Source organism: Desmodus rotundus, chromosome 5 (genome assembly GCF_022682495.2).
Source record: "Desmodus rotundus isolate HL8 chromosome 5, HLdesRot8A.1, whole genome shotgun sequence".
NCBI lineage: Eukaryota > Metazoa > Chordata > Mammalia > Chiroptera > Phyllostomidae > Desmodus > Desmodus rotundus.
The window spans coordinates 60,049,035-60,071,055 of NC_071391.1; the positions used below are offsets into that span (position 1 = coordinate 60,049,035).

Sequence of the window (22,021 nt, forward strand, 5' to 3'; positions counted from 1 at the left end):
GAAAATTTCAAGTGAAGGAAATAATATATTCAGATAAATAATATATTCAATAAAGTTTTTCAAGTATGAGTTCAATTTTAAAGGAGGGAGAGCAATTTAACCTAAATTGGTGAATTCAGGCCTTGCTGCACTTTACAATCACCTGAGGTGTTTTTAAAACTCCAAGTGCCTGAGCCCCACTCTGTACAATTACATTTGAGTCTCCAGGAATCAGAGATAGGCATCGGTATTAAACAGACAAACACTCTCAGAGTACACTAGGAAAGAAATGAAAGAGGAAGTGATGGATTGACAAGCTGCAGTTTCTTATTATTATCACCAGCCTGGAACTGTATGTATTAATTTCTGGTGGGACTGTAGCATGCAGATTTATAGGCATAACACAGAGTAATCTGGGCAACTGTCACTGTCATTCACAAAGAACTTTGAGCCATTTTGGCATCTGTGACTGCTAACAAGGTCCCTGCTGGCTTATTAGACTTTCTACCCATGGGGATTCCTTGGACAAGAGTGAGGTAATAACCCGTTCTGCACGTCACAGTTAATGGATGAAAATAGCAAGTCAACAGGTTCATTTCATAGTCCATAGGAAAAAGAGGTTCCTAAGGTGCTTCAGCGAGTCAGTACAGACACAATCTACCTCTAGTGTACAGGAAAAAAGCACGGCTTTTGAAGTCAATCAGAGCCATATTCAATTCCTTGATTCCCTCAATTACTAGCTTGGCAATTACTAGAATGGCAATCCTACTTCTAGGATTAGAATGACCATCCTAGGATCCCCCAGGAGCACCTGATGTTTCTGCAGAGCAATGGGCTTCAGGAAGGGCAGAGGAGTCTGGTGCTGCAGTGGGTCCTGACAGTGGTGAATTGTGGTAAAATAGGCTTTTCTGCTAGTCTTGATTAGTAGCTCTCGTGATAAGCACCCATTCATCAAATTCAATGAATTTATAAAAATGATGGCTTCCACTGAGGAAGCATCCATTTTATATCAGATTCTATATTAGCTGCTTCATACGTGATGTCAAAATTAATCCTCATGAAAGTTGTAGAGATGGGCATCAATTATTTTCTCTCCTACCAATAAAGAAACCAAAGCTCAAAGAAGATAACTAACCTGACAAAGGTCATACTTTCTGTAGTGTGTCATTTAAACCATGGTCCAATTAGCTCTAAAAGTCCTTCCTCCATGTTAGTATCTTCAAACTTGGGTAGACACACTACTGCTGGTTCACTAAGATTCACTAAAGAGTACATGGCATAGAGAGCTTTAGGGAAATTTATTTCCAGGTCCTCCTCACAAGTATACTTTCCTACAATGAATCGGAGTGAGAAGACCCCTTGAAGGTGCTCCTTTACCGTCTCCACTTTGACAGTCTCCCTTCTCTGACTTTTCAGAAGGAAGGCACACCTTTCCCCCTATCCGGAACCCATTCTCAGCACAGCACCTTCCCAGAAAGGGTAAAAACTTATAAGCAGAGAATTCAAAATATTGTGGCAGTGTTGGTGAAGGGAATGCTTTTAATAACTGGATACCAAAAGTATTGCAAGTCAAGTGATCTGTAAATTAATTTATAATTTATAAGATTGCTTTCATTAAAGAATTCTTTATTAAATTGTCAGCTGATGGATCAGATAATTCAGATCCTGGATCAGTACGTCCTTTTCGGCATGTATAACTAAAAAGGAGTTCAAATAATTAAGTGAAATTAATATAAAAATATTTTCATTCTAACCTAGTTATTTATGAGAACAAAGTTTTCTTAGGGCTTAATTTATTTTTAAAAATTTAGAATAGAATTTATGTGGAACTTTATTCTTTCTAGCAATGAATAATATTCATTCATTAATCTCCAAATTAATTTTTAATTAATCTTTCAATATAATTAAGAAATAAATTTTAAATAAAGCTTTACTTTTTATATTTAATAATTATTTTATTTATTGATTTAAGAGAGAGACAGAGACAGAGAGATAAAACCATCAATTTGTTGTTCCACTTATTTATGCATTCAGTTATTGAGTCTTGTATGTGCCTTCACTGGGGATCGAACCTGCAACCTTGGCTTATAGGGATGATGATCTAACCAACTGAGCTACCCAGCCAGGCTCTAGTAATTATTTTAGGTGTACAAATCACCAGTTATAAAAACAGGTATCAGGAGGTAAACTACATGATAGGAAATATAATTAATAAAATTATAATAACTATGTATACTGTCAGATGGGTACAAGATTAATTGAGTTAAGTTATATAAATGTCTAATGACTATTTTGTATACCTGGAACTAATATAATAATGTACGCCAATGGTAACTGAAGAATATAAACATTTAAAAAACAAATTATAACAATTATTTAATGATAACTTAATCCAGGAGATTAGGTTAATGGTCACATGAAATTTTTTACAAATTTAAATTTTTATAACTACTGTTGTTGCAGAAAAGTAAGATTGGCTGATATAATAGCTTTTAAAAAAATGTTTCAAGTATAACTTACATAATATTTAGGCATAATTCTGTGAAGAGATTAAGTGAAAAAAGGAAACCCCATAAAATTTTAGAGTATAATAAAGTATGTTTAGTTATTTTTTACATATATGGTAAATAAGATACATTTTCTAAAAGTGATATTAAATTCTTAGCTTTAAATTTATACTATTTATAACATCCCTGAAGTTATGTCCTCTGAAATTACTTCTAATTATGATGAAAACATTTTGGAATCTACTTAAGAATATGTGAGAGCATACACAAAATGTAGTTTTAAATTTTTCATCTGGCGCTACTCAAGAATAAAAGCTGGAAGACCACTGCTCTGCAGAGCTTTGCCCCCTGCTATGTGATCCACTGCTCCATGGGAAAGGCAGTAGAGCATGCAGCTGAGAGCTTCGGCTCTGCAATAACACAGGCCGGTGTTCTAACCTTCACTCCTCTTACTTGTTTTTTAATCTTAGACAAGTTAATTGACCTCACTAAGTCCCTTTTCCCAAAGTCTATATAATGGAGATGATGAAGATACTTATTTTGTAGCATCATCCTCGTTTGTATGAAATTAGTCATGTCAAACTCCTAGAAAAATTCCTGCACATGGTGATTGTCAATTATAAAAGCTGACTTAGATAAGAGAGTTCAGATGGGAGGTACGTGATTGTTGTTGGGCTACACTTCCAGAGGTACCAGGGCTTTATCTTTTAGAATGAATTCAAAAATCTAAGAAAAGGGAATAAATCCCCAGCCGAGGGGACAGAGCTACTCTGAAACACAAAGCATCAAATGTAAAAGTCAAGAACTACACCTTCAGAAATGAAGAGGCAGATTACAAAATCCTAATTGCATAAAATAAAGCTAGACCTCCCCTGCCCAAACTGTAGTTCCTTAACGGTGTCTATTCTACATCATCATCATTGTCATCACCGTCATCATCATCTTACCAGTTTCTGCTTGTTTGTTTCTAATGCTGCAATTCAGTCATATGGCCTTGGTCATATTTCCTTAACTTGGTTCCAGCTTAGGATTTAACTCCGTTACTCTGACATCTTCGTCTCGTTTTCAGTCCTGAGTTCTGCTTATATTTTATGTTTTGCCTGAATGGACTTAAATGGTGTCTTATTATACCTTTTCCCAGGGAGTGTGTGAGAGAGAACACAAAATATCAACAGCTCAGATCTTAAAGCTTAATTAAAATGAGTTAAAATCCCAATTCTACCATTACTTCTGTAGCCTTGGGAAACTCAGAACTTCTCTAAGCCTCAGTTTTCTCTTATGTACAATGGGAATAATAATTTCTAATTGACAGAGTTGCTATAGATTAGAAGACATATATCACACACAAAAAAGCATTTAGCCCAATGAACATTCAGAAAATAATAGCTCTTACTATAACTATTATTCCCACAATTATTCCTGATGCAATGAATGGAACAAATTAATGAGTTCTGATGAACTCTGAAGTGAATGTTTTCCAAAATCAAACACACTCTCACCTGATGCCTGCTCCCCCACTCCCCACCCCAGACCCTGGACTGTTGATTACGCGTAGCGATGTGGAAGGTCAGGCATATTATACTTTCTCTGGAACCAGAAACCAATATTAAAGGTAACCACCAGAACTGGAAAGCAAAAGAACACATATGGGGCTAGAAAGATCTGTTCTAAGTGTTACAGAATGAAGTGAGAAGAGCTATGCTGATAACTATGAAAAAGGTCTAACTACTCTTCAGTATCTAAAGGAGGAATAATAGGCAGGAGCACCAGAAGAGAGTACCAATCGGCTCGACCTAATTTATCTGATTAATCAGTTCACAGTACCAGACCAATACCATTCAATTCCAGAAAGCTTTATTAAATACTCACTGGGTGTTCAGAATGTAAAAGTCCTAATACAGAATGAATTTTATTACTCATTTTACGACTTTGAATTAGGCTTGCACTGGTTATTGTAAACCAAATGAAATAATCACTTAGATTTTCAATCATTAAAGTAGACTAATTTTTTTTCAATATTCTTTTCACTAACAGGATTTGCCAGTCCACTTACTGGGATAGCAGCCGCCTCTCAAAGCACAATGCACAATGCCTTGCACGTGTATATGAACGGAACAATGTCTCAGGTGCAGGGATCTGCCAACGACCCCATCTTCCTGCTTCACCATGCATTTGTTGACAGGTTGGTGGACAGTTCTTTATAAATTACGTGCCTATTGCTGTTAAATGAATGTAACTTTAGCTGTTACATTTGCTAAGGAGCTATGATGGCCTATTGTCTCAGATCAGGTTCTCCAAGAAACAACTTAAACTAAGGATTTGAATGTAAAGGTTTTACTAAAGTGTTTTACTACAGAGAGACCAGAGAGAAAGCAAAGCAGGTAAGAAAAAGGAAGAAGCCAAATAAGAGTACAATTTCAGTCAAAGTCCCAGACTCAGCCAGATCTTGGTAGAGTGTAAAGTACACCTCAGTTTGTCTTGCCTTAAGACAAAGGAACTGATTTTTTGGACTCCCACGTTGAATAGCCATTGGCTACAGTGCTTAGGAGTAAAGAATGTGGAGTCAGGAAGGTGGTGTGAGGCTATCTAATGCCATCTGAACAGGGCACTAATCTGCTGTGTTTCATATATATTTTTTCTCTTTCTGGTATTGTATTGTTATTTCTTCTTTTCCAACCTCAGACCCTCACATGTAAGTAAAAACAGTCTTTGATCTCACGATTGGCCTGAGAATTATATGAGCAGTTGTCCACACAGGATGCACAATGGCCCAACCATCCCATTTAAAGCAACTTAACTCTCCTGGAGTTCCCCTCTCCCTTATTTACCCACATCTATGATAGCAGAAGAGAAAGTATATGGAGGATGGCCAGCTGTTGGTAGCATTTTAAAAATGCTCTACTTGAATTCAATATCTGGAGTCATGTCTGATTAACAGAAATAAAACCATTATGCAGGTGGCTTTTAGATGCCACACTGACACCTTTGAAAATCAAAAATTTCTGCCCTCCCAGAATTCTTGGCTCAACCTATCTTAATAGGCCTGAGACAACTTCAGCCCAACCACCTCCATCAACACTCCTGGCAGTCCCTGAAGGACTGCGACTTAGAGCACTGCAGGGCCAGGAACGTAAGTACCTGTTGAGGGACATCCCAGTGAGCCGACCTCCCAGAAACTCCTGCAGAACACAGAGGAAGACCAGAGGCTGCTGATAGTGGGGAACTACAGAATAAGACAACTCCAAACTTGCCTAGAGAAGAATTTGTAAAGGTAGAGATCAAGGAGAATGAAGAGGCGGTCCAAAAGATGCTTGTAGAAGCCACCAGGGAGTTTAAGGAGGTTGTGGTGCAGGGGAGGCCTGATTTTGAAATACACATAATAATGTGTGACGATGATCTACCCACACCTAAGGAAGAGTCATAGACACAGCCTGATGAGGAAGAAGATGAAAAGTTTGTCCACCAGCGGTGGGAACTGCCATTAAGATCATTCCGCAGTTAACGAAAAAGTTTAACTTGGGTCTGTCAACAGTTACACAGGCCTTTTCTAAAACTAGTGGTGAGGCCTGGCTGGTGTGGCTCAGTGGACTGAACACCAGCCTGCAAACTGGAAAGGTCACTGGTTCAATTCCAAGTCAGGGCACACGCCTGGGTTGCAGGCCAGGTCCCCAGTCCAGGGTGTGTGAAAGGCAACCCATCTGAAACATCAATCATATTGATGTTTCTCTCCCTTCCTTTCCCTCTCTCTAAAAATAAACAAATAAAATCTTTAAAAAAAATATTGTGGTGAACTGAACACTACTACTTCCTTTTCAGAGTCTGGTCAGAGGGCTGATGGGATACCATTTGTTCCCAACAGGATGACTTAGATTTGCAAAAAGATGATGAGGATACTTGAGATTCATTGATCAAAAAATCTGGTGCTCAGAATGCAGCTCAGATCACTGATTTCCAAAAGACATAATCGAGAAGATAATAAGAAAGAAAAAAAAACTGTGGCAGATAAAAAGGTGAGGCAGATGAGGTGGGAAAAAAATTGTGACCATTGAAACTTAGAGATTCTTTTACTGGACACCTGTCTTTGGACCAATGATCTGTGAGTCCGAGATGTTTGTAGCCAAGCAGAGGTGTGTAGGAGGATAAAAATTAAAGGTATTGGGTATGTTTAGAACTGTGCCTGGCAGTATCAGTGTTCTTATTAAAGGAAAAGATAATCAGAGATATCTTGGTCTACATCCGAGATTTTCAACCTTTTTCATCTCATGGCACACATAAACTAATTACAAAATCTGTGGCACACCCCAACATACATTTTTTGCTGATATGACAAAAAATACATGTATACTTTTGACTCATTCATATCAGACTGCTTTGCTGTGTTGGCTTTTGTCAGTTTTTAATTTGACAATCTAAGGCAAAAGAGGTCAGTGCCCCTGACTAACCAGTCAGGTATTGCATGTTTTAAAAAGGCTTGCAGCACACCAGTTGAAAATCACTGGTCTACATAGTAGTGAGTTTTGGGGGGTGGGGTGGGGGTGGGGATGGAACCTTAGTTATATTGGTGATAGGAACTAGTGACCAAGGCAAAGCAGAAAAATCAGGAGACAGGTGTTTCCAGGCAGTGTGAATGAAGAGCCTGCTATCCTTTGGCAGCAGCTCCTCTAGACTGTGATGGATTCCAAGTCAAGAATCTAGAAATAGGGAAAGATTTCATTGCAATGCCTTGAACGTGGACTATCTCAAACCCTTGCATCCCCCAGTGAGCTCTGATTTCTAAACTTCTTTGAAAAACCTGTGTTCCCTTTTCTAACTTAATATTTGGGGACCCCACTCCTTCGGTCTTGTTTTCTTCCAGTACTTGTCAGTCAATATCTAACATGTGTTTATTTTCCTACCACCCAGTTTTGTGTAAAGTGCAGACAATACCCGAGAGAGTCTCAAGAATAGTCTTACTTGATTACTAGGAATGTGTTTTTATTTATTAAGGATAGTTTTGTGCTAAGGCTGTGATAGATTTAAAAATTAGTGGATTAATTCTTTTTTGTTGTATTGCTTTCCTTATTGAAATAAATAAAACTTGGTATTTAAGACTCCAAAATTAAATAAATAAATAAATAAATAAAATATAGTGTGTTCTTTTTAATTTAGAAAAATATATAAAGGAGAAAATTGGGAAAATTGCCTAAAACCTATTCTACCATCTAAAAAAAACTTAGAGCTCTGGCTTGTGTGGCTCGGTGGATTGAGTACTGGCCTGGGAACCAAAGGGTCGCTGGTTTGATTCCCAATCAGGGCACAGGCCTGGGTTGCGGGCCAGGTCCCCCGTAGGGGGTACTCAAGAAGCAACCATACATTGATGTTTCTCTCCCTCTCTCCCTCCCTTCCCCTCTAAAAAAATAAATAAAATATTAAAAAATAAAGTAAAAAATAATTTAAAATTTAGAAAATTTGGGGAACTATAGGAAGGAACAAATTAATAAAATAAGTCCCACTTCACTATTCTCTTCTTGTCCCCAGAAAAAAAAGCATAAAATTTATCTTGTGTATGTGCAGTAGAGAACTGTATTTGCAAATGATTCTATACTTTTTTCCCACTTAGTCATCTGTCTTAGATATATTTCCACATCAATACATGCAGACCTGCCATTTTCCTTGTAAAACCTGTTTTAGAATTCCACGTATGTCACAATAATGAGAAGACAAGCTACCAACTGGGACAAAATATTTGCACAACACACATCTGATAAAGAATTATTATCCAAAACATACAAATAATTCTAAAAGCTCAACAATAAGAAAATAAGCCAGATTTTAAAAATAGGTCAAAATCCTTAACAAACACCTCACCAAAAAAAATACACAGTGGCAAAAATGAGCATATGAAAATATACTCCACATCATATATCATCATATCCCTTCATAAACTGAATTAAAACAAGATGCCACTATATACCTATTAAAATGCCCAAAATAAGGAATACTGATAACACCAAATACTGGGGAGGATGTAGAGCAACAGGAATCTCATTCATTACTAATGGGAATATAAAATATTACAGCCAGCTTTGAAGACAGTATGGCTATCTTCAAACATTTTCTTAAATGGTCTGGTAATCATGTTCCTTGGCATTTACTCAAAGGAGCTAAAAATGTATGGCCACCAAAAAACCTGTACATAAATGTTTAGAGCAACTTTGTAATTGCCAAAGCTTGGAGGCAAGCAAAATGTCCTTCAGTATGTGAATGGATAAGTAAATTATGGTACATTTAGAAATGGAATATTATTCACCAATAAAAAGAAATGACCTATTAAGCCATGAAAAGACATGGAGGAAACTTAAATGTGTATTACTAAGTAAAAGAAGCAAATCTGAGAAGTTTATATACTGTATGATCCCAAATGTCCAACATCCTGGAAAAGGCAAAACTGTGGAGACTGTGCCATGACCAGTGTTTGCCAAGGGTGGGATGGGGGAGAATAGGGAGAGCACAGAGGATTTTTAGGGCAGTGAAAATACTCTGTATGGTATTATAATGGTGGGTGTATGTCAGTATATACTTGTCCAAGCCCTAGAAGGTACAACACCCGGAGTGACCCTAATGTAAACTGTGGACTTTGGGTGATAATGACGTGCCGTGTAGGTCCATCAGTTGTAATAATGTACCACTCTGGTGGGGGCAGGGGATTATCTGGGAAATCTCTGTCCCTTCCTCTCAATTTTGTTGTAAATCTAAAGTTTCTCTAAAAAACAAACCAACAAAGTAGAAGTAAGGCTATGACCTACTTAATATTTTAAATAACTGAAATGACTGGTAAACACTATACTGTTGTTACCTAATATGAGGCAAAGCACCATCAGAACCCTGATAAATAGAAACAGAAAATGGATAATGAGGAGACTGTTCAATCTTTTTCTTTTATTTCTTAAATAGTAAAGAATACAATAAAGTTGGCATAAAGTACAGAGAATTATTCTTGTTAGACACAGAATCTCCAGTATTTAAAAAGTAAAAAATAATCATTTATATTGTAGGCAAGGGCAATAAGCACTAAGCCAAGGAAAAAAGGCCATCAAAATTGAGAACAAGTTGCTATGGTTTTAAACAAATTTTATAACTTTTTAAAAAATTAGGTATTATAAATCAGGTCAAATAAAATTCACTTTCCAAATTTTGTCCTTCCATGTTTTGGAACAAACTGACACTTTAAGGGATTTTTAGGGGCTCTACAAAGTCAGCATTAATTATAATAGTAAGATGCTATTGACATCCAAAGTGTTTATAATTGCTATCTTTAAAAGAATCAATAGAGGTTTTTAAATAAGAATTTCATTGTATAGACATGTCATAATTTAGAAATCACTTAATCACTTATTAACAGGCATTTTAGTTGTTTCTCTTTTGCTAAACAATATATATAAATATACAATTTTGATTTGTGAATATAGCTAAAGATCAAATTCTCAACACTGGAATTGAAAGGTATTTATCGCACTTTATTATATTTAAAATTGTTAGATATTTCCAAATTGCCTTCCAAAAGTGACTGTGACAGCTGCATTCTCACAGAGAATGAAAGTGTGTCTGTCATCCCGTCCTAAGTGTAATGAACCTTTTTAATCTTTGCTGCTCTGAAAAGTAAAAAAATATTCATTAGGGTTCCTCTATTTCCTGTGTATGTTATATAATATATATTTTTTCTAAAATGTCTGTTTACATTCTCTGCTTTTTCATATTAGCTTTATTTGTCTTTTTATTCCTGAACTGTATAGGCTTGTCATACTTTTTCTTAATTGTCCATTTTTGTCAAAAACATTACAAATACTTTCTGTGGTCCTTAATTACCTTTCAACGTGTAAGCAGTATGCTTCTAGCTACTCAGAAATTGTTTGTTATGGTCCTTCTATGCGATCTTTTGTTCATGGCTTCAGAGTCCTTAACTTTTTGAACTTTTATTTGTAAAAATATTGAATTGAGCTAAAGCTCCAAGGTCCTTTATGGACTTTACAATACTCTGGATAATATTTTTTTTAAAAAATGACAGTAGAATGCATTAGCACAATTAAGGGCTTAAGCAGATTTCTTAGTGACAGATTAATCATGCTTTTAATTATGATTAATAGGTAACTGACAAATAGATAAGTCCAATTCATAGTTAAAATTGTTTTTCTCCACTATTCAGATTAAGGCCTGACAAGGGACTCGACACTCTCCTCACGTCTGAAAGAAAAAAACAAAACAAAAAACCTTTCTGGCAAGCAAAGCGGGTTGAGGAGTAATCACTGGGACAAAAAGAATAGGTTGGAGTTTTGTTTATTCTTTTTCTCTAAGAAGATTGGGTTTGGGGTATGCTAAAGATAGAAAAATTTGAAACTTTTAACTAACCTAACATTACAATACCCATCAAGCAGAGCTGATATTTTCACAATGGAATAGAGAGCTTTTATGCCTATTGCTTCCTAAGGAAAGAGGATAAACATTAGTGCTATATGGTGCCCCGTGGATAAATGTCAAAGCAATAGAAAGGAGGCTTTGGAAAGCCTTCCATTTCCTTGGCATCTAATCATTCAAGAAGGGCCCAGGTGAACAAAAGCAGGCACACTTCTACATGCTTGTGGTCATTCATCTGCTAATTCAACAAACATTAAATGTCCTCTCTGTGCCGCGTGCTCTATCAGGCCATGGGGATGCAGCAGGCGCTAACACTGTTCTTCCCTACCTAATGCCTCCCAGTCTAGGTGTGTCAATAACAAAATGTAACTTCTGCAGTAAGAGTGGTTTAATGGGCTAGAATATGTGGAAGCAAAGAAAAGAGCTCAAGGAAGTAAGGACCACAAGAGCCATCTAGTTCCAGCCCTGCATCTGTAGCACCTGTCACCATGTCTGACACTGAGTGGATATGCAATGGATATTCAGTCATGACATCCTATTGTTTGGAACACTCTTGTGATGGTGGCTTTGTGAATAAGGAGGAGGATTTTGACTTGTGAAGTTTGTTAATAAAAACTAATTCACAGGAAACAAAAGAAAGGCACAGAAGTGTGAGGTAAAAAAACAAAAACAAACAAACAACCAAAAAAACCTTCCACAATAGGCAATAGTTAAAACTACTAAAAGACTGAAAGCACAGCTGACATTTGGTGCTTCCTATGCACCAAGTGCTAAATGCATCCTATGGATTAACTCCGTTAACACTTATGGCCATCTTACCAGTTAACTATCCTTACCATCCCCATCTTATGGATAAATGGACTGAAGCACAGAAAGGTTAAGTAACATGTCGGGCTATGAATCCATGTTCTTAACCTTTTCTATATTCTGCTGCATAAAGGATTTAGAGAGAGAGTTCATGGAAGAAATGTTAGTATATATAAACTAGTTCTTGTAAAGAGAGTAGAGTGTTAAGGGACTTTTTAAACTACACACAATGCTTTTGTTCTTTACTGACTGTTCTCTCAGTGTTCTACAGTGTTGACAACACCTCACTGGTTCTTCTGTAGCATGTCTCTAGTGCATGCAATCCTGGTGAGGTATAAACCTGAAGCAAAACAGTCCTGGGCTGGCAAGCCTGCCTCACTTTTCAGCTACAGATTAATTACATGTTTTGGAGTGACTTCTTGGCTGTATTTGCCACTGAGGCTCCCCCTCCATTCTGCTCCCCAAGCATCCCCTGGGCCATTGGCTAAGAAGGCTGCCCTGACCCATGTGCCCACAAGCCAAGTACCTGCCAAGTTGGCAGACCAGAAATAATCCAGGCAGAAGGCAGGTCCCTGGAGCTTCAAGGATGAACAGCAGATTGCTTGCCTGCTGGTGACTGCAAGGCTGAAGCTTGCTCAGAAAGGCAGAAATCCCAGGGTTTTGGAAGGAGGTGAGCTCGGAAACCAGAGATATGTCTTCAAGCCTGTTCTAGGAATCAGACAGATGGCAGAGGAGGATCTGTGTGTTTCTTCATTTCATTTCATACTGTTGGACTGTGACCAAGTTTAAAAATACTCCCTGTTTGTTTTTGAAAGCAGGGGAATTAATTCCCTAGAACAAGTAGCAGTTGTATCACTACAGTCATCCTTATCCATGTCCCCACAACCATTTTTGTTCTTGCTGCTGTTGTCGAATTGAGCTCTTATTCCAATCTGCTTTGTTTGGACTTATTAATGGGTCTATCTATTTCTCCCACTAAATCTTGAGCTCCATGAAGACAGGGTATTGATCATCTCTTGAATTTAACATACACCTAAGCACCTAACACAGACCCAGGCACATAGGAGACATTGATTAAATACTTACTAAAGTGTTGTATAACTGATCATTCTAAGTCAGGCAGCCTTATTTTGTTGTGGAGCAAAATATTAACTTAAGGGAATTGAACTGTACTCTATTAGTTGATAAAGAAACCATGTGCTGACCTAAAGAATGTTCCTTGTACAATGTGAAGAATCTCCAAGCTCTTTGCAAGGTTATTGTATTTTAGTATTAGGAAAATTAAATTGTTTAAATTAATATTGATAACTTGAAAATCCTAATAAAAGAGGATAAAGAAACATGAATTGTCATCAATATTTTTTGAACTTTAAAATCTGAGAAAGAATAGTAAGAAATCAACCCCCCCCACTTATTTATTATTATTTTTTTTACAAATAAAGAGGTCAGGGCAGCCTGCCCAAGGACACAATGTTTTGCAAAGTAGAGGGAAGAATGTTTTGAGGTCTTTTGGCACGAGGTGGGAGGTCCCAGAGACAGAATGGAATTTTTAACCTGACAGGGGATATTTAACCAAGGAAGGCAGAAGCAGCATGACTATAGGAAGGTTCTCACCACAATTATTTAGAGAGCCTAATCCTTCCTTTTCTCAGCCATAAAATTCTGGTAATATTAGTATCTATTAAAGTTGTAGGTTTGGTAATGAATATATTTTTATAAACATACACAAAAGTTCTTAGCACACAATTATAAGACAGCCAAGGTCCTTCCCATTATGATTCTTATATTCTAGTAAGGGAAAACACGAGTAGAGACATAAAGAAATGAGCAGAAAATTCAATTAAGTACTATTGTGTGATATATAATATGTGTTTTATAAAAAATTACTTGGTACATTTCCAATTCAGATAGGCTAGTCACAGCTGGCATTGCCAAGGCCGTGAGCTATGACTTGACATTGAGTTCACGAGAAGCAGCAAGCCATAGAAAAATGTTTTTGAAAAAGTGTTTCAGAAAACAAGAACAAATTCAGAAGGCCCATGGCAGGAAAGAGTTTAGATTTTTTCAAGGATACCAGCAAAGCTAAAGATGGTGAACAAAAGGAAGGTGGTACAACATGAGGTGGAAGGGATCAGCAGGAATCAGCAGAGGCCTAAGTACAGTGGAAAGACTTTAAATCATTTTATCAGGGTACTAAAATAACTTTAAGTAGACTGACATTTTTAAAAGTTATCCTGACTGCTGTATAAATGAATTGTTGGGGTGAGAACTTCAGTAGGGACATAGATTGCTCTATTGCAATGAGATTTCAATGAGGTCCAGGTGAGATTTTAATGATTTGGGTAACAATGGAGCTATAGGGAATAAAACCGAGTCCATGTGCATTTTAGCAGTAAAACTAACTGGACACATCAGCAGACTACGTGGTGATAATAAATATAGCTAATGCTAAAGAGAAAAAGAAGGTGGACTCAAGGATGACTCCTAGGTTCAGGAGCTTTAGAAAAGAAAATGGGGTTGTTTAGTAAAATAGAAAAGAATAGGCTAGCAATACATTTATTAAAGAAAATGGGATCAAGACTTTTTAAAAAAATACATTAGGGTCCTTTTGGGATCTGGCAATTAGATATCCAAGAGAGGCTGCCAAGTAGTTGGTTGGATTGAAGTATGGAACTCAAAAGAAAGAAAGGGGTCAGAGGCATATAATTGATTTGTTAGCCTACAGACATTAAACAGCATCATGGAAGTAGATGAGATCACCCAGGGACTGGGTATAAATAGAGAAGAAAAGTGACAAACAGTCTGGTACACCCATCATTAAGAGGATGTGAGGATACAGATGAGTCAGAGAAGCAGACTAAGAACCATTGGCCAAAGAGGGAGGGAAAAACATGAATATTAAGTCCTAAAAGCCATGTAGACAAATAATTTCTAGAACGAGGAAATGGACAAGTATACCAAGTGCTCTTAAGAGATTAATGCAATGGGGAGAGGAAATGCCTATTGGGTCTGTCAATCTTGTTTATCTTTTCAAAGAATGAGCTCTTGGATTCATTGATTTTTTTGTATCATTTTCTTAGACTCTATTTCATGTATTTCTGCTCTGATCTTTATCATTTATGTCCTGCTACTTAGGGTTTTCTTTGTTGTTCTTTTTTCAAGTTCTTTCAAGTGTAAAGTTCGAGTGTTTATTTAAGCCTTTTCTTGTTTCTTGAGATAGGCCTGCAAGGCTACTAATTTCCTCTTAGGATGCTGTCCCGGTGTCCCACAGATTTTGGATTGTTGTGTTCTCATTCTCATTTCTTTCAAGGTATCTTTAGATTTCTTCCTTGATCTCTTTGTTGACCATTCATTGTTTAATAACACATTATTTAGCTTCCATGTCATGTGTTTTTCAGTGTTCTTCATGTGGTTGACTTCTAGTTTTATAGCATTGTGGTCAGAGAAAATGCTCAATATGATTCCAATCTTCTTAAATTTATTGAGAGTTGTTTTGTGTCCTAACATGTGGTCTATCCTGGAAAATGTTCTATGTGCACTTGAAAAGTATGTATATTCCGCTGCTTGGGGGTAAAATGCCCTGAAGATATCAATTAAATCCATTTGATTTAGTATGTTGTTTCAGGCTGCTGTCTTGCTGATTTTCTGTCTGGAAGATCTGGGCTTTGAAGTCAGTGGGTTGTTAAAATCCCCAATTATGACCGTATTTCTGTCAATCCCTTCTTTTATGTCTATCAAGATTTGCTACACATATTGAGGTCCTCCTGTGTTGGGTGCATAAATGTTTACTAGGGTTATATCCTCTTGTTGGATGGTTACCTTTAATATTATGTAGTGTCCTTCTTTGTCTCTTATCTTACTATAGTCTTGGTTTTAAAGTCTATTTTGTTGGCTATAAGTATTACTGGCCTAACTTTTTTTTCTTTCCATTTGCATGAAATACATTTTTCTACCCCTTTACTTATAGTCTGTGTGTAACTTTCGATCTGAGATGGGTCTCGTGGAGGCAGCATATATATGGGTCTTGTTTTCTTATTCATTCAGTGACCCTATGTCTTTTGGTTGGAGTATTTAAGCAATTTATATTTAAGGTGATTATTGACAGGTATGTATTTATTGCCATTTTATTTTTTAAACTATTTTTCTCTATTTTTTTTCTTTTTCTTTTTTTTTCTTCTTAAAGCAAGCCCTTTAACATTTGTTGCAGTTCTGGTATGGTATTAACAAACTCCTTTAGCTTTTCTCCTCTGGGAAGCTTTTTATTTTTCCTGCAATTTTAAATGATAGCCTTCCATGTAAGAAGCCTTGGTTGTAGGTCCTTGCTTTTCATCACCTTGAATATTTCATGCCAATCTTTTCTGGCCTGAAATGTGTCTGTTGAGAAATCAGACAACAGTCTAATTGGAGCTCCCTTGTAAGTAACTACCTGCTTTTCTCTTGTGGATTTTATGATTCTCGCCTTCTCTTTAAGCCTTGTCATTTTAATTATGATGGCATCTTGGTGTAGGCCCCTTTGGGTTCATCTTGTTTGGAACTCTCTGTGCTTCTTGGACTTGGGTGTCTTTTTCTTTCACCAGACAAGGGAAGTCTTCCATCATTATTTCTTCAAATAGGTTCTTGATCCCTTGCCTACTTTCTTTCTTCTGGTATTCCCATGATGTGGATGTTGTTAGGCTTCATGTTGTCCCAAAGGTTTCTTAAGCTATCCACATTTTTTTAAATTCTTTTTTTTTCTTTTTGCTGCTCTGCTTGAGTGTTTTTTTCTACCCTATGTTCCAAATCACTGATTTGATTTTGTTTCATTCAACCTACTGTTTATTCTTTCCAGGGTATTATTTATTTCAGATATTCCATTTATTATTTCTGTCTGGTCATCTTTATTGTTTCTATGTCTTTTTTATGTTGTTTAGTGTCTTTACAATCATTACTATAAATTCTATAACTGATCAATTGCTTGCCTCCCTTCCTTTAGTTCTTTTTCTGGAGGATTCTATTGTTCTTTGATTTGGGGGCTATTTTTTTTTGTCTTCCCATTTTGACTGCCTCTTTGTGTTTGTTTCTCTGTATTAGGTAGCTCCACAGACTCTGGTGTGGGCCTATGGCAGATGCTGCCTGTGACTGGCCCTGGGCAACCTGTTTGGAGCTATCAGTGATCCACAGCTTTTGGCTCCCTCTGCTGTGCCTGAGTGTGTGCAGAAAGAACCAGGCTGTGCATCAAGGCCCACTTTTACTAGCACTGGGCCCAGGGGAGGATCAGCTGAAGTCTCAGAGCTACTAGAAGGTGGCCTTCATTGTTAAATTTAATCACTGATATAACCTTAAGCTGTACTCAGCAGCCTGGCTTAAGCTTCACAGAGTGGGGCAGAGTAATTTCTGTGGGTGGGGTTATTGCTTCTTCTTGGGCTGATGCACCTTGGAGAGGAGTGCTTTTCCTGACAAAGCTGGCCTCTGCAGTGTGGGGAATTACTCAGCCTAGGATTCCAGGTGGCTGTTCCTTCAGTGCTCTCCCCAGAGCCAGCATCCCCAGACTCGCCTCACACATCTCTAGTCCACTCTGCCTTCCTTCTGTCACAGCCCAGGGTAAGTGGATACAAACAGAAGGTTGTGTGTTAGTCCTATAAAAGTCTCACTGTGTCTCCAGACATCTCTCTGTGGTAGACAGAAACCCCACTGCTTTTCACAGCTTGATGTTATCTGGGTTCCATTCCTGGCTTTGGTGCTGAAGTATGGGGAGCCAGGCTTGGGGTTTTGACTCCACACTTCTCAGGGGGAACCCCCTTGGCTGCTTAAATACCCCTCCAAAACTTTAGCCACCACCCATGGGAGCCAACCAGCCCCTTGCCTCTCCACCACACTCCCTACCAGTCTTGTTGTGGTGAAGTGGTGTCTTCTGTCTGTTCTTGGTTGTAAGGCTTCTCTCCAGCTACTGTTCAGTTGGTTATTTGGGATGACCTTTCTACACTTTAGTTGTAATTCCAGTTTTCTCCTGGAGGGAGGTTTGTGCAGCTTCCATTTACTCCTCTACCATCTTGGATCTCTGCTTATTGGGTCTGAAAACATTGGGGTGGCTGTGACCCTGAGAGCAGCAGTTTTAGTAGAGTGGATGCATTGGGAGCTATAGTAAATAGGTTCTGAACTATTTTGAAATGTTTTGACCAGAAAGGAGCAGAGAAATGGGAAGCAGAAGAGGGGATATGGGATCAAAGGAGGAATTAGGACTCTTAATTTTTTTAAGGACAGAGGATATTAAAGAATAGTTTACACTATTGGAAGTGAAATAAATGCAAAGGAAGAGACACAATAGTGAAAAAGAAAATCTGCCTGAGCAAGGTTCTTGAGATTTGAGGTCCAAAGATCAATGGAGAGGTGGGCCTCTGTGATGACTAGGGTTGGATCTTCCTTTAGACCTGGAGGGAGACAAAGGATAGACAGGGTACAGATGCACATGTGCTTGTAAACTTGGTGTTGGAAATTAGGGTATTCTGACCTGATTACTTCTATATTGTCATCAAAATATGACAGGAGGACTTCAGTTTTAAGTGGGGTGGGCTGACTGGGAGAATAAGAATAGGAAAGGAAGATTTTGTGGAAGGTTAGAGAAAAAATATTAGATAAATCATCTAGTATGACAATGGTCTGCTCACTTAAAGAAACATGCTGGTTGGACAATAGCAAGGAAATAAAACATCACAGCTTTTATTTAATATCTGCTTAATACCATGCAAGGCATTTCCATATATACCATCTTTTTGGTTCTTAAAAAAGTATTTTTATGCCCCTTTTTAAGAGTTTGAAGGTTAAGGCTCAGAAAGATTAAATATTTACCCAAAGTTTCAGAGCTTTAATTGACTGAAAAAGGATTTTAACTCACTAGTATTACTTGAAAGTCCCTGTCTTTCAGTTCTATCATTATCCCAACTAAGAGGTCACAGGCAATCCCATCAGAAACCAGAAGCATTATCTGTAGAGTAGTAGATTAGCCTGTTAGGGCTTCCATAACAAAGTATCGTGGACTCTGTGGTATAAACAAGACAAGCTTATTTTTTCAGAATCCTTGAGGCTAGAAGTACATAATCAAGGTATCAGCAGGGTTAGCTTTTCTCTTCTTGGCTTGTATATGGCCATCTTCTCCCAGTGTCTTCATATGGTGTTCTCTCTATACACGTCCGGGTTTTAAATTCCTCTTCGTATGAGGACACCAGTCATACTGGATTAAGGCTCACCCTAAAGACCTCATTTTAACTTAATTACCTCTTTAAAGACTCTCTGTTTAAATTCTGTCATATTCTGAGGTCCTATGAATTAGGACTTCAACATATAAATTTTTTTGGGGGGTGAGGCACAATTCAGCCTATGATAGGTGGTAAAAATAAGTCACACTGTAGTAGGAAGAATATAGAACATGAATCAAAAATGTCAAATTTGTCCATGCTTTTAAAAAATGGGATGACAAAATCAAACCAAGAGGATGACAACTTGTTTGAGAGGAAGAATAATTAAAAAGGATTTTGGAATGGACTTTTTTCTTTAACAATAAGAGATACACGACTGAATTTGTAATTTAAGGAAAATTTACTAAGGAAAATTTACTAAGGAAATGAGAGAAAAAAGATTAAAAGTGAAGCACATTGAAATGCTTTAAAAAGGAAACTATGAAAAATATGGCTTCAATTCTGAAAGACCATTCTGTAGGGTAAATTATCCCATATTGTCCCCAGAAGAAAACTAATCAAAGAATCATGCTATATAAAATATCCATAGAAAATACTATATTGAGAACGTCATTTGTTAAATTATCCATACAATGTTTTTTATTGTATGACATTTATTAAATGATTTAGGTAATGTAAAGATTTCTAGAAATATCAAAACAAAATTTCTGCATGTAAGATTGGCAAAGCAGAAAGCCATGGATGTATGATACCAATGTTATTTCCATCCTGGATTCAAGAAGGCCCGAGATAACTTTTGTCAAGTATAAAATGGCACAATAGTCTAGAGATAATAATGAGGATGAGAATTAGTTGGAAACTCAGGAAAGATATATTATTCAACTCAAAAAGTCAAAATGGCAGTAATGAAAAAGGTTTTCTGTAGCTGTGTCCTTATGCAAAGCAATCAGAAGGAAGATACATATATAGTTATCAAAAGAAAAAAAGTTATTTTTTTAAAGTGCTTTTCCTTCAATAAAAGAAGCAGCAAAGCCCATTTAATCTCAGGGAGAAAAAGAAGACAAGCAGAACAACCTTCAAGATTTATATTGTAGGATGCCTAGTGTCAATCACTACAGCTTGGCATTTGGTGGCAGAATTCTTAGCTCTCTCCCAGAGGCAGCTGATCTTTGCCTGGAAACAAGGCAAGAACTGGGGTATAGACACAAAAATATTTCCTCCCATTTCCCATGCAAGCATCTGATGTCTTTTCCTCATATAATAAAAAAAAAAAAAAAAAAGAAGGAGACAGTGAGAAGGAAGGAAGGAAGGAAGGAAGGAAGGAGCCAGAAAGCCAGAAAGCAAGGAAGAAAGAAAGGAAGGAAGAAAGATAGGTAGATCTGTGGCTGCTGTGGCTCAGTTAGTTGGTTGGGCGTCATCCTGCAAACCGAAAGGTCAGCAGTTCAATTCCCAGTAGGAACACATGCCTAGGTTGCCAGCTCCATCCCTGGTCTGGGTCAGGGCCAGGGTGCATGTGGAAGACAACTGGCTGTTATTTCTCTCAAACATCGATGCTTCTCTGTTTCTTCCTCCCTTCCTCTCCCTAAAAAATAATTAATTTAATTTAATTTAATTTGATTAATTAAATAAAACCCATGTGTGATCTGAACAGTTTTTCTGCCTCTCCCTCACTAGCAGCCAATCAGCCCATTAGAAGCCTGTGCTCATGCAGCCCAGAGCACAAATGTACATGTCCTTCACCTTCAGACCTGGGCAGGCCCAACATGTCTTCCCTTCTGCCTCCTATTCTTTCCCATGGGCACCCAGTAAAGACTGATGGAAAAGAGATGGTAAGTGGTTGAGAATTCTCTCTGTGTTCTGGATTCCCAGGAATTCTAAATGGTTTCATAGCCCACAGGTAGCTTAATTAATTTGTTAAAATTTGTTTTCCTCTTCCAATTTTATGGCTTTTACTCTTTCCTCTCATAGTCTGCCAAAGTCGAAACAGTTCACATATCCTGGCTCTCCTCAACATGTCCTACCACCCGTTAGAATCAGCTTGCATGGTTTCCCTGTGACTCTAGCTCTCTGATGAGGCAAAAATATGATTTTTAAGGTGCAAATTTTTCTTAATGTTAAGTTGGGAATGACGTTCTCTTGCAACATTTTTACCTCTTAAGCAGAAGCAGAACTGATTGCTGACAAGTATTAATTTTCTCCCCTCTACTCAAGTCACAAAGTGAAGGCATACTAGTGTCTCTGGTAAGTGTCAAGATGGAAGTAATCAAGCAAAAACATGGGGGCAAAGAATAGGGAATGAGGCATGGATCCTGAGAGAGCAGCAAATTAGAGTTAAGACATGAAAGCGTGTTCAGATTGACACAAAGCTGCTATTAGAAGAACTGCTCACTAGGAGGGTTGTTAACTTAAGAATCAAAGTTCGGGAGTAAGTATTAGAGCTCTGAAATAAAGGAATAAACAAAGGCTCAGGCACTGCTGTGGTCCCATTTTCCACCCAGCATAATTCTTCTGGTGCATTATTATTACTATGGCATTCATGTGGAAGAGCTGTGCTTCCCGTCTCCCGCAGGCTCATGGGCCCGTGTGGAGGCAGAACAAACAAGAAAAGCGGAAATACTATTGAATAGTGACATTTTACTTGTATTCTGATCTTTGGCATCTGCAACTGCCACATGTGGTTCAAAACAACATTCATAGGTTGTTATATCGTCAGGGTGAGATGTGAGTAAGAAAGCCAATGGCCCAGGTCTGCACATGTGGTCGTTGAGCACCCAACATTTTGCTAGTGAACTTCAGGTATGCAGTTTTTCTATCCTAAAGTTTTATTTTTCTTTCAGCTTATTCCAATTAATTCATTTGCAAATATGTCTTTGATATTTATTACCCACTTATAAAGATTCATTTTATTTAAATTTCACCTCCAAATGTCTTAGTATAATTGGGAATTTTCTGTACCACAACTTATTTATACATTCCCTTCACATTAAATATTTGTATTTTTTCAAATATAAATTTGGCTATTTTGTAGGACATGTGTAATTTTTCATTTTAATTGAGAAACAGATGTATGCTTCTGTTATTGGAAAACTTATAGGTATGTTTGGAACAATCTGAGTATGTGAATATATGCTTTCATATACAAAACATGTGAATTCTAAATATACA

General features: G+C 37.4%; 1 protein-coding gene and 1 pseudogene across 1 annotated transcript in view; both read left to right on the forward strand.

Moving 5' to 3' along the window:
• TYR (tyrosinase) overlaps positions 1-22,021 on the forward strand; it is a 78,614-nt gene that overhangs the window by 33,530 nt on the left and 23,063 nt on the right. The window contains exon 3 of the mRNA XM_024572712.3: positions 4,521-4,668. Within this exon, the coding sequence (XP_024428480.2) occupies positions 4,521-4,668 (148 nt within the window). The remainder of the gene's footprint in view (positions 1-4,520; positions 4,669-22,021) is intronic.
• LOC112315862 (telomeric repeat-binding factor 2-interacting protein 1 pseudogene) lies at positions 5,042-6,450 on the forward strand (annotated as a pseudogene).